The sequence below is a fragment of the Vigna angularis genome, chromosome 11 (assembly GCF_016808095.1).
Source record: "Vigna angularis cultivar LongXiaoDou No.4 chromosome 11, ASM1680809v1, whole genome shotgun sequence".
NCBI lineage: Eukaryota > Viridiplantae > Streptophyta > Magnoliopsida > Fabales > Fabaceae > Vigna > Vigna angularis.
In genome coordinates, this window is record NC_068980.1 from 3,547,220 (window position 1) to 3,562,198 (window position 14,979).

General features: G+C 30.3%; 1 protein-coding gene across 1 annotated transcript; it reads left to right on the top strand.

Annotated features, from left to right (window-relative positions):
- Positions 1 to 5,550: 5,550 nt before the first annotated feature.
- Positions 5,551 to 8,172, top strand: LOC108333332 (RHOMBOID-like protein 1). The gene is made up of 6 exons (XM_017568745.2): positions 5,551 to 6,067; positions 6,276 to 6,439; positions 6,636 to 6,799; positions 6,922 to 7,193; positions 7,411 to 7,537; positions 7,761 to 8,172. Exons 1-6 carry the CDS (start codon positions 5,745 to 5,747, stop codon positions 7,887 to 7,889), a joined length of 1,179 nt encoding a protein of 392 aa, XP_017424234.1. The 5' UTR covers positions 5,551 to 5,744; the 3' UTR covers positions 7,890 to 8,172.
- Positions 8,173 to 14,979: the final 6,807 nt, after the last annotated feature.

The window sequence follows — 14,979 nt, forward strand, 5'->3', positions numbered from 1 at the left end:
TGAGTTGTTTGTAAAAAAATTTATTTAATTAATTAAATAATAATTTAAGTTATTTTAAAATTGTCTTGAGTTTGTTTTTGTGGTTAAGGAAATTTCAAAGTATCAAATAACTTGATATTAAAAAAATATTTATATAAAATAATATATATATATATATATATATATATATATATATATATATATATATATATATATATATATATTAGATTAAATACTTAGTTAGGTAATTTTTTGCATCAAGTTGGTTTTAGTCCTACTTTATTCTTAAAGTTTTTTAAACTCTTAATTTGTGTAAATTTATTTGTTTTTATTTACTCATCTAGATTATATGCATATTTATTTTATGAACTCCTTTTAAAGGTTTTCGATTTTAGCGTTGTTATCGTACACTCTAAAGCTACCTCATGGTTCATGTTGCAAATATAAAGGCTATATTTTCAAATATTTTCACAAAAGTATGTAAGGATTCTCCATTTTCCTTGCCTAATGTTGACTAGGACTACAGAGGTTTTGGTGTGTCAAAATAGATTATTAAGGTGTTAAAGCAATTGATGGAAAAAATGAGAAAGTCTAGTGAACAATCTTAAAATTGTCACCTTGAGTGAAGTGGGAAAGAGTTGGGAAAATATGGTGTCATTGAGTATATAAATGTTGACTTGCGTGACATATGCATGCATATATGTGTTGTGCTTCTATCATACAAGTCCAAAGTAAGGACCTTCTAGTTGGCCGTAATAGAGTTTCCACAATTCCATCCATAAAGGGATGTTGACACATTCTAACGTTGTCATCATGGTATTCATCGTTTGAGTTGGTATGTTGGTTAGTACATTGTTAACTTTCCACTTTATTCTCCATCTGTTATTTTGGCTTATGACATCTTCGGTGTTGGTATCTTCAATTGCACTTTTCAACTTCAAAAACTATTTTTGAAATTCCATCAGTAAAGTCATCTTGTTAGTATTGTTATTAGATGATCTTACTGTAGTTGTTTGACCATATTCTTAGTAAACACCATGTAATTTGAGTGAATATCGATCTCACAGTAAGTGTAAAATGTTATTACATGGTTAAAATGTACTTGTAAGAGGTATCTACAAGAAACACTTCTTAACTCGTATTTTTATGAATATGAGATGTGTTCGATTGGTTGACTACAAAAGCTAAGATGATATCTTCTTCTCGTGTTCTTCAATATATGAACGATCAAGATTCTAACAAATACACTTTGACACTCATATTAAGTATGCATATATGTAATTTTTATCTCATGAACAATGTTATTTATAATAACTTTGTGAACTTTTTTTTACCTAAACAAACCTAAGTTCCATAATCAAAACTTTTCATGGATTTTACTAATCCTAACTTCTTCATCTAATATTTTATCACACGTATTAATCTTATTATAAGAAGTTGAGAGGATCTAATTATAAGTTAACACTGTAAAGGAAATATTTATATAGAAATATAATATCCACATGGTTTCAATCTCATAAAATACATAACACTTTATATATTTATACAATAATTTTTTATTATCTTATATAGAAAGTAATAGCTAGTTTTCATGTTTAACAATATTTTACCAGATTTTTGTTTGATATGTATTCCATTTTTATTTTCTAATAAAAAAATATATTCATCAATAATAAACGAAAACTTTACTCAAAGTAGATATTATCCTTCCAATATGGTCTAAATGTTATAATTGTAAATTGAGTTAAATTTTAAATAAACGAAAATTCAACATATGTAATTCAAATGGAAGCCTTGAGTGTTAAAACTGTTGTTTTAATCACCGTGTATAATTGTAATTAATGAATATTAAAAATTATAATCAATGATACAGGCCAACGAGTGAAAAAAAAGAGTGTTGAATCCCTTTTTTCTAAGCTGAAAATATATAAAGAAAATGAATGAGAAAGAAAAGAATGAGAATGTTGTGGTTGGAGAGTTAATTGAGCAGTGCAACTCAACCCATTGCTTCGAATACAATGCAGGGATTGCTTTTGAAATTAGAATGCTCCAAGGATGCGTGCAACATTCTTCGACCCTTTTTTTTTCCGTTACGTAACTATAAATAAACACGTGTTTGCCACAACAACATAAGCTGTAACAAACTATATGAATCAACATAAGATTTATGTCTACATTTTTCAATCGATCAAAATTCTACATTTTATGTCCGGAAAAAATACCATTAGATTCATTTGAATAATACGTTTAGATATTCAGAGACAATTAGAGGATCCTGTTAGCGATCAAACCTCTTATTAAACTCAAATATAAGAGTAATCTTAGAAATATATATATATATATATATATATATATATATATATATATATATATATATATAAATTAAAAATTTCACACTAAATTATGGATTAATTAATAATTGTTCTTTTATATTTAAATTTATGATTTATTTTGGTTTTTACAATTTTTTTATGACTCCTAATATATTTTAAACAAAGTTAATTTAATCATTCTCTTAAAGTGATATATTTAAAAAGGTTTAATATCTTCTAGATTTTGACATCTCGTTTTAAAAAATATTTCACATATGATATTTTTCAAGCGTCAATCATGTCAATTCAACGATCAAGTGGACTATATTTAAATGTATCATGATTTAATAAATAATTTTTTTTATAAGAATAAAAAATAAACAGTAGGACTAAATGTAAACGTAGATTATTAATTAAGTTTTAAAAAAAACTAAAAAAGTTGTATAATATATAGAGGTAAGAATCAAGTCTGATCCAATTTTCTCATCAATCTTTCCTTTTATCCATATCATATTTATATATATATATATATATATATATATATATATATATATATATATATATATATATATATATATATATATATATATATTTAATGAACGAATTAAAATAATATTATTAAAATATTTAGATTAGTTTTATAATATTAAATTAGTATATTTATTAATAAATAGAATAAATTTAAGAGGAAAGTTAAAAAAGATAAAAAAATGGATATTTTAATTCTGGATCTCCGTATTTTATTTTGGCTAAAACACCACATAAAAAATAATTTGTTAAATTATATAAATTAGTATAAAAAATGAAATTTAAATATTTTACTTTTTAATAAAATAATATTACAGTATGAAAACGTTTATGTTTTTTTGCGTAATCTACTTCTAAAAAACATTTGGACTTGAGTCAACATCTCACCTAATAATAATTATTTCCCATATGTCGCATTGTGCCAACATTTTTGTTTCTTGTAAGAAACACTAAATATTATACTTACACCAAACGTTAGGATCTACCGTTAAAATAACCAGATTCTGTTAACCAATTTTTTATAGATTAAATTATTATTTTATTCTCTCTATTTTTTAATTTATTTACAAAAGAAGAAAATAGAAAGTAGAGTGATTTGTCTTAATGGTGTATTTAGAGGATAGAGAGTGAAATGAAAGTTTCTGATAGATTTAATTGATGTAATAGAGTATATTTAGTTAAATATTAATACATATAGAGAACCATTTGTAAATAAATAATTTTTAAAATAAGAATATATTAAAAATATCAAAATTTAAATTGATTAATTTAGTTATATTTAATATTTAATTATTATTTATAGTTATATATTTAATTATTTATTATGTTAAAATAAACAAATATTTTATTGTATTTTATTTAATTTTTTATTTGATTATGATATTACTTTATGTATAAGTTGTTATAACGTTTAGAAAGATGAACTTTTCTTTGCATTTTCGCACATGTAAGGATGAAAGGTTTGCTGTGTAGTTTTTTTTTTTCAGCTTTTGTTGTCAACTTTTCATAATTGAAATAAGATAAACCAAATATAAATAAATGAAAAGTAACATAAATATAGATTTTATTTATTATTTTTTAATTGGTTTTACTTCTTTAATATATATTTAAATTATTATTATAATAAAAGGAAATACATTATTAAAAATTAATAATTGAGTATTTCTCTTAACTTATACTTTCTTTCAAAATTGATGAATCTTTTGCATTTATAAAGAAAATATTTCTATTCAAAAATTAGTTCTTTGGCCATTTTTACGCTTTTTCTATAATATGTGTAGTTTTCATTTTCTACTTATTATCTTTTTATCATTAAAATATTCACTATATTTCTTTATTTTTAAAATAAAAATGAAATTCACAATTTAAAATAGTATTATTATGATTTTATTCTTTTATATGCAGATCATATAATTATGTTATTTAATGTTTTTATGGGTATTAGCAAGAAGTACACATTTATTTACAATAGTTAGATTGAAATTAGGGGTTACTATTTTGGTGAAATAAAAAAATTAAAAGAAATTTGAATTTGGATTTGTCTTCTCATACTAAAAAAAAGATTTTATTTTAATTGAAATGAAGTCGTCAAATGAAATGGTTTCAATATTTTCCATAAAAAAAAATCAAAATCACTATAATATCATGTAATTTTAATATATTTATGTAAAACATAAAAATTATTTCAAATTGTAATGGCTTCAACTTTTGTATAATCACGTCTTAATTTGACATGATTTTATTTTAATTAAAATAAATTTGTCTTAACGGAATATGATTTATTTTTTATAAAATTACGCCAATTTAATGCGATTTGTCCTAAGTTTTTTTTTTAAACTACCTCAAAATGATAAAAAAAAACCAAAATTAGGAGATACATAATTTTAATAGATGCAATTCAAAGTGTTTGTTTTTATTGATTTTATGTGATATTGAATTGATATTTTCGGCTTTCAAATTTAAAGATTGACCTCTTAAAACTTATACGAATAAACTTTTTAAAAAATAAAATTGTTTCTTATTTAAGTAGTTGAATAGAAAAATTCAACCCAATTTACTTTGCAATATTGAAATAATAACACATTTAAAAGGTAATGAATTACATTTTTATAAATAAATCTTAAAGCAGAATGAAAAACAAAACCTTTTTAATGGTCTTATTTAGAATGCTTAATTACCTTCTAAAGCATAGCCATGTTTTTGCCATATTTTGTACAAGTATTATTCTATAAAGTTCTAATTTATTTTAAGTAACTTCCATTCTATTAAAAAGACTATTTTTTTACTCTAATACAAGATGTTATAAAATTCATATTTTATTTAGTTGCTAAGGGAATAATATATTTATAAAATACAAATAATTTTTATTTTTATTGTCAATATTTTATTTAAGATTTAGTGTTTAAAATTTTACATTATTATAAAATTCAACCCATAATCTTATTATTATGGCCTATAAAGTAAGGTGTCCAAAAATAAAAATGTTGAATAAATTATATTAAAATTTCCATAGTCTCGAATTAAAAACGAGTGAAGCATGTGCCATTTTATATGACTAGATCCAAATCAAGGGTCACATCAATTAATCAATTAAAAAAAAGAAAAAAAAAATCACATAAACAATCTCACAGTACAACATATTATACCTTTATTAAGACGAAAAATAATAATTAAAAATATAAAAGGTTGAAGAAATGAGGAAGAGATTGGTATAGTTGGTGGCATTGGTTAGAAAATTGGCTTAAAAGAAACAAAGCAAGAAACAAGACCATGCGAATCAAGAACACCCAACCACCCATTTCATAACTTGCCTCGTTGCCCCATGTTGGATTCCGTTCGCTAACTCCCAAACCCCTAAATCTTAATCATTCCAATGCATTAGATAAAAAGTTCCAATCTTTTGCCAAAGGGTCGACGAGGAGTAACATGATGGGAAGCGACCCATCTTCTACAAACGTCGAGGTCAAGGTCCATCCGCGCCGCGACACCCCCGCCCGGAGTCCCTTACCGTCGCCGCCGAATCCCCCCGCCGTCGACGATCACAACTTCAGCCTCTTTAGGCGCTGGTTCCCCTGGCTCGTACCCACGTTCGTGGTGGCCAACATTGTCGTCTTCATCGTCACCATGTACATAAACGATTGCCCTAAGCATTCCTTCACTGGTAGCTCTTCATGCGTTGCCTCTTTCCTTGGAAGATTCTCTTTTCAGCCTCTTAAAGAGAACCCTCTCTTAGGCCCTTCTTCCACCACGTCAGTTCTCGTTTCTCCATTCACCTAAAATCACATTTTTTTTACTTTAATCATCTGGCATACATTTTGTTACAATCAGTAATGGATAATATAACTAGTTTTGTTCATGTTACCATGTCGGTATATATATATCCATATTTGTTGGGTTGGAGCTGTTTTTATTCTGCTATTGACTTTTTTTTTTTAAATTTTAAAAACAAATGTTTAGATTAGGGAAGATGGGTGCTCTTGAAGTGGATAAAGTGGTTCATAAACACCAGGTCTGGCGCCTCTTCTCTTGTATATGGTTGCATGGTGGGGTTGTTCACGTGTTCGCCAACATGTTAAGTCTTGTTTTTATTGGAATTCGCCTTGAACAAGAATTTGGATTTGGTATGGTTCTGGTAATTATCTTTGCATTGTCCCATTATATAATTTCCTTCTCTTTTTTCATGACAAGAAAAACAAAATCACATTATAACTTTATAAGGGTTTATTGCATAAATGTTCTTGAAGTCAAGAAACTTGACTGAGTTTAGCAACTATCCCAGTTTCAGATTGTAATATATACTTTGCTCGTCCTTTGTAGTTAGGATTGGATTTCTGTATGTGATATCTGGTTTTGGAGGGAGTTTGCTGTCTGCTCTGTTCATACCAGAAGGCATCTCTGTTGGTGCTTCTGGTGCATTATTTGGTTTACTAGGGGGCATGCTATCAGAGCTGTTGATAAATTGGACAATATATGCTAACAAGGTAAACGATTATATAAATGTTTTTTATTCAATAGTGCATGCTTTCTAATAAGCAATACGCCGTTGTCTTTGTATAACTGACATTTTATTTCTTCTGCATTCCATGCTTGTATTATTTTGCAGTTGGCAGCTTTATTGACTCTCATAGTCATCGTTGTAATCAATTTAGCTGTTGGAATTCTTCCACATGTGGACAATTTTGCTCATATTGGAGGATTTTTCTCTGGCTTTCTTCTTGGGTTTATCTTTTTGATTCGCCCCCAGTTCAAATGGGTTAGTAGTAGACACAGACGCAGGAATTCTAGCTTTGGACATGCTGGACCTCCAGTGAGATACAAGCACAAACCTTATCAGTATGTACTGTGGCTCATATCCTTCGTACTACTTATTGCTGGGTAAGTTTTTTTTTCATTTATTTTCTTTCTTTTTGTTTTGAACATTGGTGATCTAATTGCATTATTTTTCTTCCTGGGAAATATTTATAAATTCATGCTACAATGATATATTAGTTAAATCTTATGGATTGAGAAGTGCTACTTTTCTTATTGTTTACCTCTGCAATTTGATTTATCACACGATGCCCTCAAATCTGAGCGTTCCATATTTTGACAGGCTTGTTACTGGGCTGGTTTTGCTTCTTCGAAGTGTTAACTTGAATGACCACTGCTCATGGTGTCATTACTTAAGCTGTGTCCCTACCTCAAAATGGAGCTGCAAAACACAACAATTTTATTGTGAGGTTAGTGCCCTTTCATGGTGTATATGGCATCCATGCAGCTTCCTATAGCAGAAGCTAATGGAATTAGTTATGTGGCTGTGTTAAAAGAAATTATATGATTTTGTTGGCAAAATATAATGCCTGAGAATTCAAGTACATTATCTTAAGAAGATTGCTTACAATGTGTTTCCTATACCTAAGTTGGTTGGTCTTGATACTGATGTTTTCTGATGCAATGCTGCAGTCAACCCAGATGGGAAACCAGCTTAACATAACATGCTTGAGCAATGGGAAAAGTAACATTTTTCCTCTTTCAAATGCTACCTCGACGGATGCTCAACAACAGATATGTTCTCAACTTTGCAATTCATAGATCACTCGTGCCAAAGTGACATTTCTTAAAGCAAATGGCTTCAGCAACTTGTGTATATGATCATACTTACAGATACAGAGAAATTATGACCGCCATCACTAGTATATTCTTGCCACTGCTTTTCCATCTTAGAATGTGCTAGTATTCTTTTGTAACAGAAGGAGAGGAAGTTATATTTTATTAAAGTAGCAAAAATACTTCTCAGATGTAGTAAATGTTGTCAAATGGATTGATTGTAGAAAAAAAAATGCATAATTTAGATTTAGGTTTGGCTTTTGTTTCATGTAAGTTCTTTTCGTTAAATAGTGCTAATCTAACTATTCTATTATTTGCCAGACATCCGAAATCTTCAAATATTCATATCCTTTGACATTTGATGCTGTGATATCTCTAATTTTTATTTCCTTTAAATGCTAAGGCATCATCTGACCAACACTGGTTAGAGAAAATCCAGTACACTGACCAAATAATGAAAATGATAATTGACAAATGAATCTGAATTGTTTTCTCCCTTTTGTTGGGGGTAAAAGAAGTGGTCAAAGCTTTATGATCTATATCTTACCACACTAATTTCCGACATTACACACCACCTATGCAGTTCAAAATTAATTTGTAGAATGTAAGAGTTAAATGGAAGGTGGTAAAAAGGTCATGGGTTGCAGAAAGAAACATCCCAATATAGCCTTCAATGTCTTGAGTACTTATTTAGTTCCTATTATGTTTGAAAAGATTTGTTTTTCTTTTTTACTTGGAGGACAGGTGCCATAAGATGAAAATAAAAAGCTATAATTTTCTTAATTTTTATAAACTTTTAATTTTTTTAAACTGAAAATAACATCAAATTTATGCTTTTAATCTTCAGTTTTTTTTTTTTTTAAATCAAGTTAAAAAGGGTAGGTTTCTGTTAGGTTATAAAAGATCATTTAGAAGTCTGAGTACTATTACCCATTGGCTTAGCCAGGTTGCAGGGTTCCTGTTTGATGCCTTGAATAAATGAAGTGTTATGATTGTTTCAACTGCTTGCTGAAACAATGTGAACAATTATTAGTAGTTCAACTCTCTTGTCATAATAGGGTAAGTTCTTTAAGAGTTTCTGATGTGCCACCTAATTTTTTTACGGTTGGATTGGGAGAATTTGTGAGTCCTGGTAAGAAGAAAGGACCATTGATGCTTTGTAGGGTAGATGCTAAAGCATTTCTCTTTCTGATATCACCTCAAATCTCCTTTCCTAATTCCGTGGCCCCCCTCTCGCATGTTATAACCAGTAGTTAAATATGGTGGTATGGTAGTTGGTCCTTTCGACAATGGTAGTTAGGAATACGGAGAAGACCATAAAGACGGAAGTTACTTGCTCCATGATCTTAGGAACCCCAAAAGGAGAAACAAAGAAAAAGTATAGACAGTGTGACATGGTGCTTCTGTGGGATTAGAACACGAAGCTTGTAAATTATTGCAATGAGCTTAAGAGAAAACTTAAAATATTCTAACGTTGAACGCAGGGCAAGTTTTATGAATATGATTACTACATCTGCATGCAAGCCATATTCAGTTACATACATCTACTCTACGACATCATCAATGTTATACATGTTCAACCTTCTTGCTTGGTTTTTCAGTATAAATTCATTTTGAAGGCAATCTTGGCAAAGTTGACAGAGCAGATGAAAGTGGTAGTCAGGCACAAATTGTTTCCTTCCTGAAGGAGAAATTAAAGGGGATAAATCTGAATTACTATGGTATGTGTTCATGTAAATAAATTCTCAATTATAATTTTGTTGGATGGGAGTTGACACAGCACCAACTTCCAATCATAGTTTCTGTTATACTACCAAGTTGGGTGATTGACCTTGCATCACCAATGTGCTTCAAAATGAACATAATGCATTTTTTGAAACATACAAATGTGAATCTTTACTTTGTTCTTTTATTTATTGTTGCATAAATCTGATATACATAATAAATTAGTGTTCATATATATCCCAGTTATGAAAAAATAGTTTTTTTAGTCAAAGTACTTTCACTAGTGCTTAAACTTCTATAATTTCACGTTCAAAAGAAAAAGTTATGAAAGATCTTATAGGTATATTATATACATTACTTTATTTCTCAGCAAATTATAAGTATTTTTTCAGTGAAACGGTGGCACATCCATTGTAGAAAAACGTTGTTTACTTAATTTAAGGTGTAATGAATGAGTTTGTCGATTTGACTGACAATGTTGTCTCCTCTTTTTTGAGAAACCGGTATCGATCCCCTCTATCTGTTGTCTATCCTTCCCTCGTACTGTACATTCATTCCAAGTGAAGCAAATCATTCCAGAACAACAAGATGGGGTCCTGTAAACAAAAGCAAGAACAATCCCATAATGTGGTTTTTTAACTGTGGCCAAGTTTTAAGTTTTGAAATTTACTGAAGTCAACTATAAAATATAATGACAGAGTTTAGTTCTTAAAAAGTAGTATTAAGCAAAAAGTAAAGGTGTGTATTTACTATCCTTGGGTCACAGCCCAGCCACAAATTTTGACAAGAATGAATGCATATTCTTAGCTTTATATTAAATATCACATGGAAGGAAGATTGTTGATAGGGATGGAAATGGATAAACTTGTAGAGAGTAACTCAACATTCGCAAGTTGGTGGGGGCAACCCATCTTCTCTACGTTAGTGAATAGTGTGGATTTTGGTCTATTTTTCATCACACATTCACACCAATCACCACACCACATGCAATCTTTTGGACTATCTTTGCTCTCAGTCACAAAGAGCATGTGCAAGACAATGGTGTTGTTCCAAGTTGCATCCACACCATTCACAGAGAGAAGGTGTTAGATTAGGCTACCTCCGGGTCTAAATTTATATGTTAATTTGAAAAACTTTAGGTCAAGATGCTTATGGGAAATGGAGACTCGTTGACTAACTTTATTCCAAGCATTTAAATATTTTAGTTTAAGAGAATGAATCTATTTACTACCAAACCAACCACTATAGTGTTGCTTTCAAATTAAAAGGGTAAAGCTCGTTGTGGAGGAGTGCATTTGGTCATCGATGACCAAATAAATCAAAAGCATGGTGTGTTCCCCCAGCAATTAAGCCTAAAATGGTGGCACCAAATGTTCCCCGTTCTCTAGTCCATTCTCTGTATTAAGAATATGGTGTGGAAAGTGAAGGCCAAAAAGATCACCTAACGTGAAAAATACTCCGTTCTAAAAGTGAAAAACAAATTAAAGTCAGCAAATAAAAGTGGTCAGGTTTCATATTCCCACTATCCCACCTAATAAGTCCTTCTGTTAATTCAAAACACAACTCCTCAACCATTTCATGTCTCTGCATGTTAGGATTTTTTTTTATGTTTATAGGCAAAACCATGTGCATGTTACCTAAAATCTTTATAAATAAGACAAGTCGTGCCACACCCGACTTCAAACGAAGAAATCGTATAGAAAGGACACGATTTCTGTATTGACACATTTTTAAAGGTGAAGTGGGGTGATAATTTCAAACTTGAAGTCGTGTATCTCATATGACTTCACTTTTAAGAATGTGTCAGTGTAAAAGTCGTGCATCCTTACACGACTTCTTCTTTTAAGATCGTGAGATTTGTTCGTAATTTATAAAAAAATTTACTACAGAAGTGACTCTCTAACGTAAAAAAATCCTTCATGTTAAGATAATTTAATTTGAATTTTAGATACATGTCCATGTCAGTATTGGGGTTGTTGAGATAGAATCTTAAGCAAAATTTACCAATGAACTGAACTAAACTAGGAATTAAAATGTTCAACCATTCTCAATAATGAACTGAACCAAGATATTTGTTTGATTCCATTCCAACAAATTACTTTTCAATTCGGTTTGTTTTTTCTCTCCAAATAGCTAATTTATTTACTATAATTTGGTTCAGAATACAGGAACAACTCAATTGATTAATCTTGAATCAGTTCAGTTTGCATTTTAAAATGCATTGCATCAAAATAAAGAAAAATCATTGGCTGCATATTTTCAACTGAGATCCTGTTTTCTGATGATTTTATATGAAAAAGTTTTGTCCTGATGTTGTACAATCCATACGTGAAAGGAATCAGAGACACGAGATTAAACAGTTCTTCCTCTCCGCTTTAAACTCAGACCGGTTACACGATTACCAAGTCCCCAGTTAAACCCAACAAGTTAATGTCAATCATGGATAGCGTCCAACGAGAAACGCTCGAAAAACATATTGACAAAGCGATTCCCGTCGTACACGGTACTCTGCTTCATACGCAGTCACAACTTTTAATATTTCATAAGATACTGCATTGGGACATTAACTTGAGTAAAATATAATAACATGGTATTGCTGACAAATACAATAAGAACAAAACGAAGAGAATAACGAGAAGATCTCAGATTACTAAGGTCAACGTTCAATGCCATTTGCTTTCTTTACGAATTTATTAATTTCTTGGTAAAAAGCATTGGAGTGTGCATAATCACAACAGCGTGAATTTAGCACTGCTCCATTTTTTTCTCAGCAAAGAATAACCCATCTGCATAATATCATGCATTACATGATGTAAGTCTCTCACAGTTAGACGTATATGGTTGGAAGTCTCACATGGAAGGACCAAAGATAAAGGCAATTAATTACACTATAGAGGTGAAATTCTCGCCTTAAAGGGTTTTTGTAAAGTTGATCACTCTAATCATACTGCTATCTGTGCCCCCACACCATGTTGCTTGATGATTCATGATTGACTAAACACAAGTCCACACATATGTGCTCAATGTAGTGACTTCACTGTTTGTTTCCACATTCACTTAATTACTTACCTACTGATCATATATTTCCACATGACAAAATATCGTTTACATAATTTGAATTTAGGTACATGCATGTTTTTCCTCCAAATTATTATCAGTAAGCAACATTAATTGACTACTGAAAAGTGGAAAGCAATATCCTTGTTGACAATGTTTGGATTCCCTTTTCATGCTTAAAGGGTCTACACAAAAATCTAACCTAGTTTTGTTATGGACAACGTGAGGCTTGTAAAAATATGACGTGGGCTAGGGGAAAATAGGGTTCTAAAGTGTCGTACGTGGTTGTGCATATGTTCTGCCTCACAACTTAACTTCTAATTGTGAAAAAATGTCTCTAAAGTATGGTGTAGGAGTTTCTGTCATCAGCAGACATATATGGAACAATTACTAGTTACTCGTATCATACTTGAGCCTTTTCAGTTTGATTTCAGTTTTACTTGAATTTGCTGGTTTTGCTCATCAGAACAAAATTTCCCTCCATTTTCAAGTGAGACATGTTTATAAACTTTGACAACACAAGAATGTTCCAAAAAGAGGAATCAAATGATGAACTTAACGAAATATAGGGCATAAACAGTAAACTGTTCCTCATCAATCAATCAGCTTTTCATATTTGGGGTATCCAATGCTACTAACTATCCAATTTATTTAGTTAATAATACAAATGCAGCTATTTTAAACAACCCTCCCTATTCCTATGGTTTGCATAGCTAATAATAGTTTTCTTCGAAAGTAGAAAGGATCAAGGACCAAATAGCAGTGCTCGTGACATCAAAGCTGGTTTATTCTCAATATTAAATAAGTGTAATGCCAATTAGCTGGTGCTGATATAAAACAAACTTTTTGATTAAAGTTAACAAAAGAAAAGCGTGTACTTATTATTATAGATTGACAATTATCTACAAGCTCTTATCATAACTAAAGAAAAGTTGAAGAATTAGGCTGTGAGGAAAATGAAGTGTTTTTCATATTTAGTGATAAGAATATATACCTTAAAGGGAAGAGTGGTATGCAATAAATCTTTACATGAGTGATATAAAGATTATACATATTAATTTACTGATAGAGATTATAGAGATTATAAAGATTATAATCCTAAGGTTAGTTAAAAGGAGGTATTTATGCATGCATGTGCATTGGGTTTAGGTGGACCACGTAGGCATAGTTAAAGGGCACTGAGAGCGGAGCGATGATTGAGGAGAAGAGAGGGTCCACCATTCACTCTTCTTAAGTGTGTATTGTGTTCCTGCTTTTTCTGTTGAATTTCTTGTCTCTTATCTCCCAATCACCATTTACAACTTCTTTCAATTACGTGATTATTATACTTGTTTAATTGAAAGGGAAATGAAAAGGAGAACTTCAGATCCTACTGTAATACGTACCCTTGAATTGTTTATTTATACATTATACATACATGTAAAATATACTGACAGAGAGTCTAAGAATGTTATTTGCAACTGGGATAAAAAGTAAGAAGTGTATATTGTACTGTATTTACTCTGGTCTAAAAATAAAAGTATTTTGATTTTGATCATTCTTGGTTGACGTGTGACACTAGTATGATTTATATAATAAATCATGTCGTTGGGGGATTCACCTACTCTCATCAAGCCCGCACATCACGCCACCCACTAATCTCCGCTTCTTTCTTTGAACACCACTGTCACATTTTTTGTTATTATTATTATGAAAGATTAAAAAAAAGACCGAAAAACAACCTTATCCGGAGACCAATAGGTTTTACAGATGTTTACCATTAGTAGTACATACAGACACTCATGTCATGAGAAGGAAATGAGTTGGAGACATGTTAATCTGAACAGATAATGGTTACTGCATTCATTTGAACAGGTTCCATTCCAACTAATATGAACGTGACAAACTGAAAATCGAATTTCCCAAGGATTTGGTTCGTTTGCTTGTCCTTTTCACATTTTCTGTTGGATGATCATGATTCAGCTCCCTCATTCAAAATGAACATAATTTTACAAAAAAGAAAGCAAAATCCGAAAATCCAACACTTCCCCACACAGAGTACTTATTATATTATTGCATGGAACCCACAGTGATGACAGTGGCAGTAGAATTTGGAAGTGTAACCTACGGACTGATGGTGGGAACAGATTTACTTATCACGTAATGTAAAGTAAAATAAAAGAAAGAAAGAGAAGCTTTTTATTTTTTTCTTACCATTACAATTACACAAAGAAGGCATTAATTAATTTTTAAGAAAAAAGGTGGCATTTAATAAGTAGAGAGAAGATCGAGAATGCTGAATGTGGACCCCACA

Bases quoted from the DNA above. Each gene is read 5' to 3' on its own strand.
- LOC108333332 (XM_017568745.2), top strand. From the start codon at position 5,745: ATGATGGGAAGCGACCCATCTTCTACAAACGTCGAGGTCAAGGTCCAT. The intron at 6,800-6,921 runs GTAAACGATTAT...ATTATTTTGCAG, and splicing joins GGACAATATATGCTAACAAG to TTGGCAGCTTTATTGACTCT. The intron at 7,538-7,760 runs GTTAGTGCCCTT...GCAATGCTGCAG, and splicing joins CACAACAATTTTATTGTGAG to TCAACCCAGATGGGAAACCA.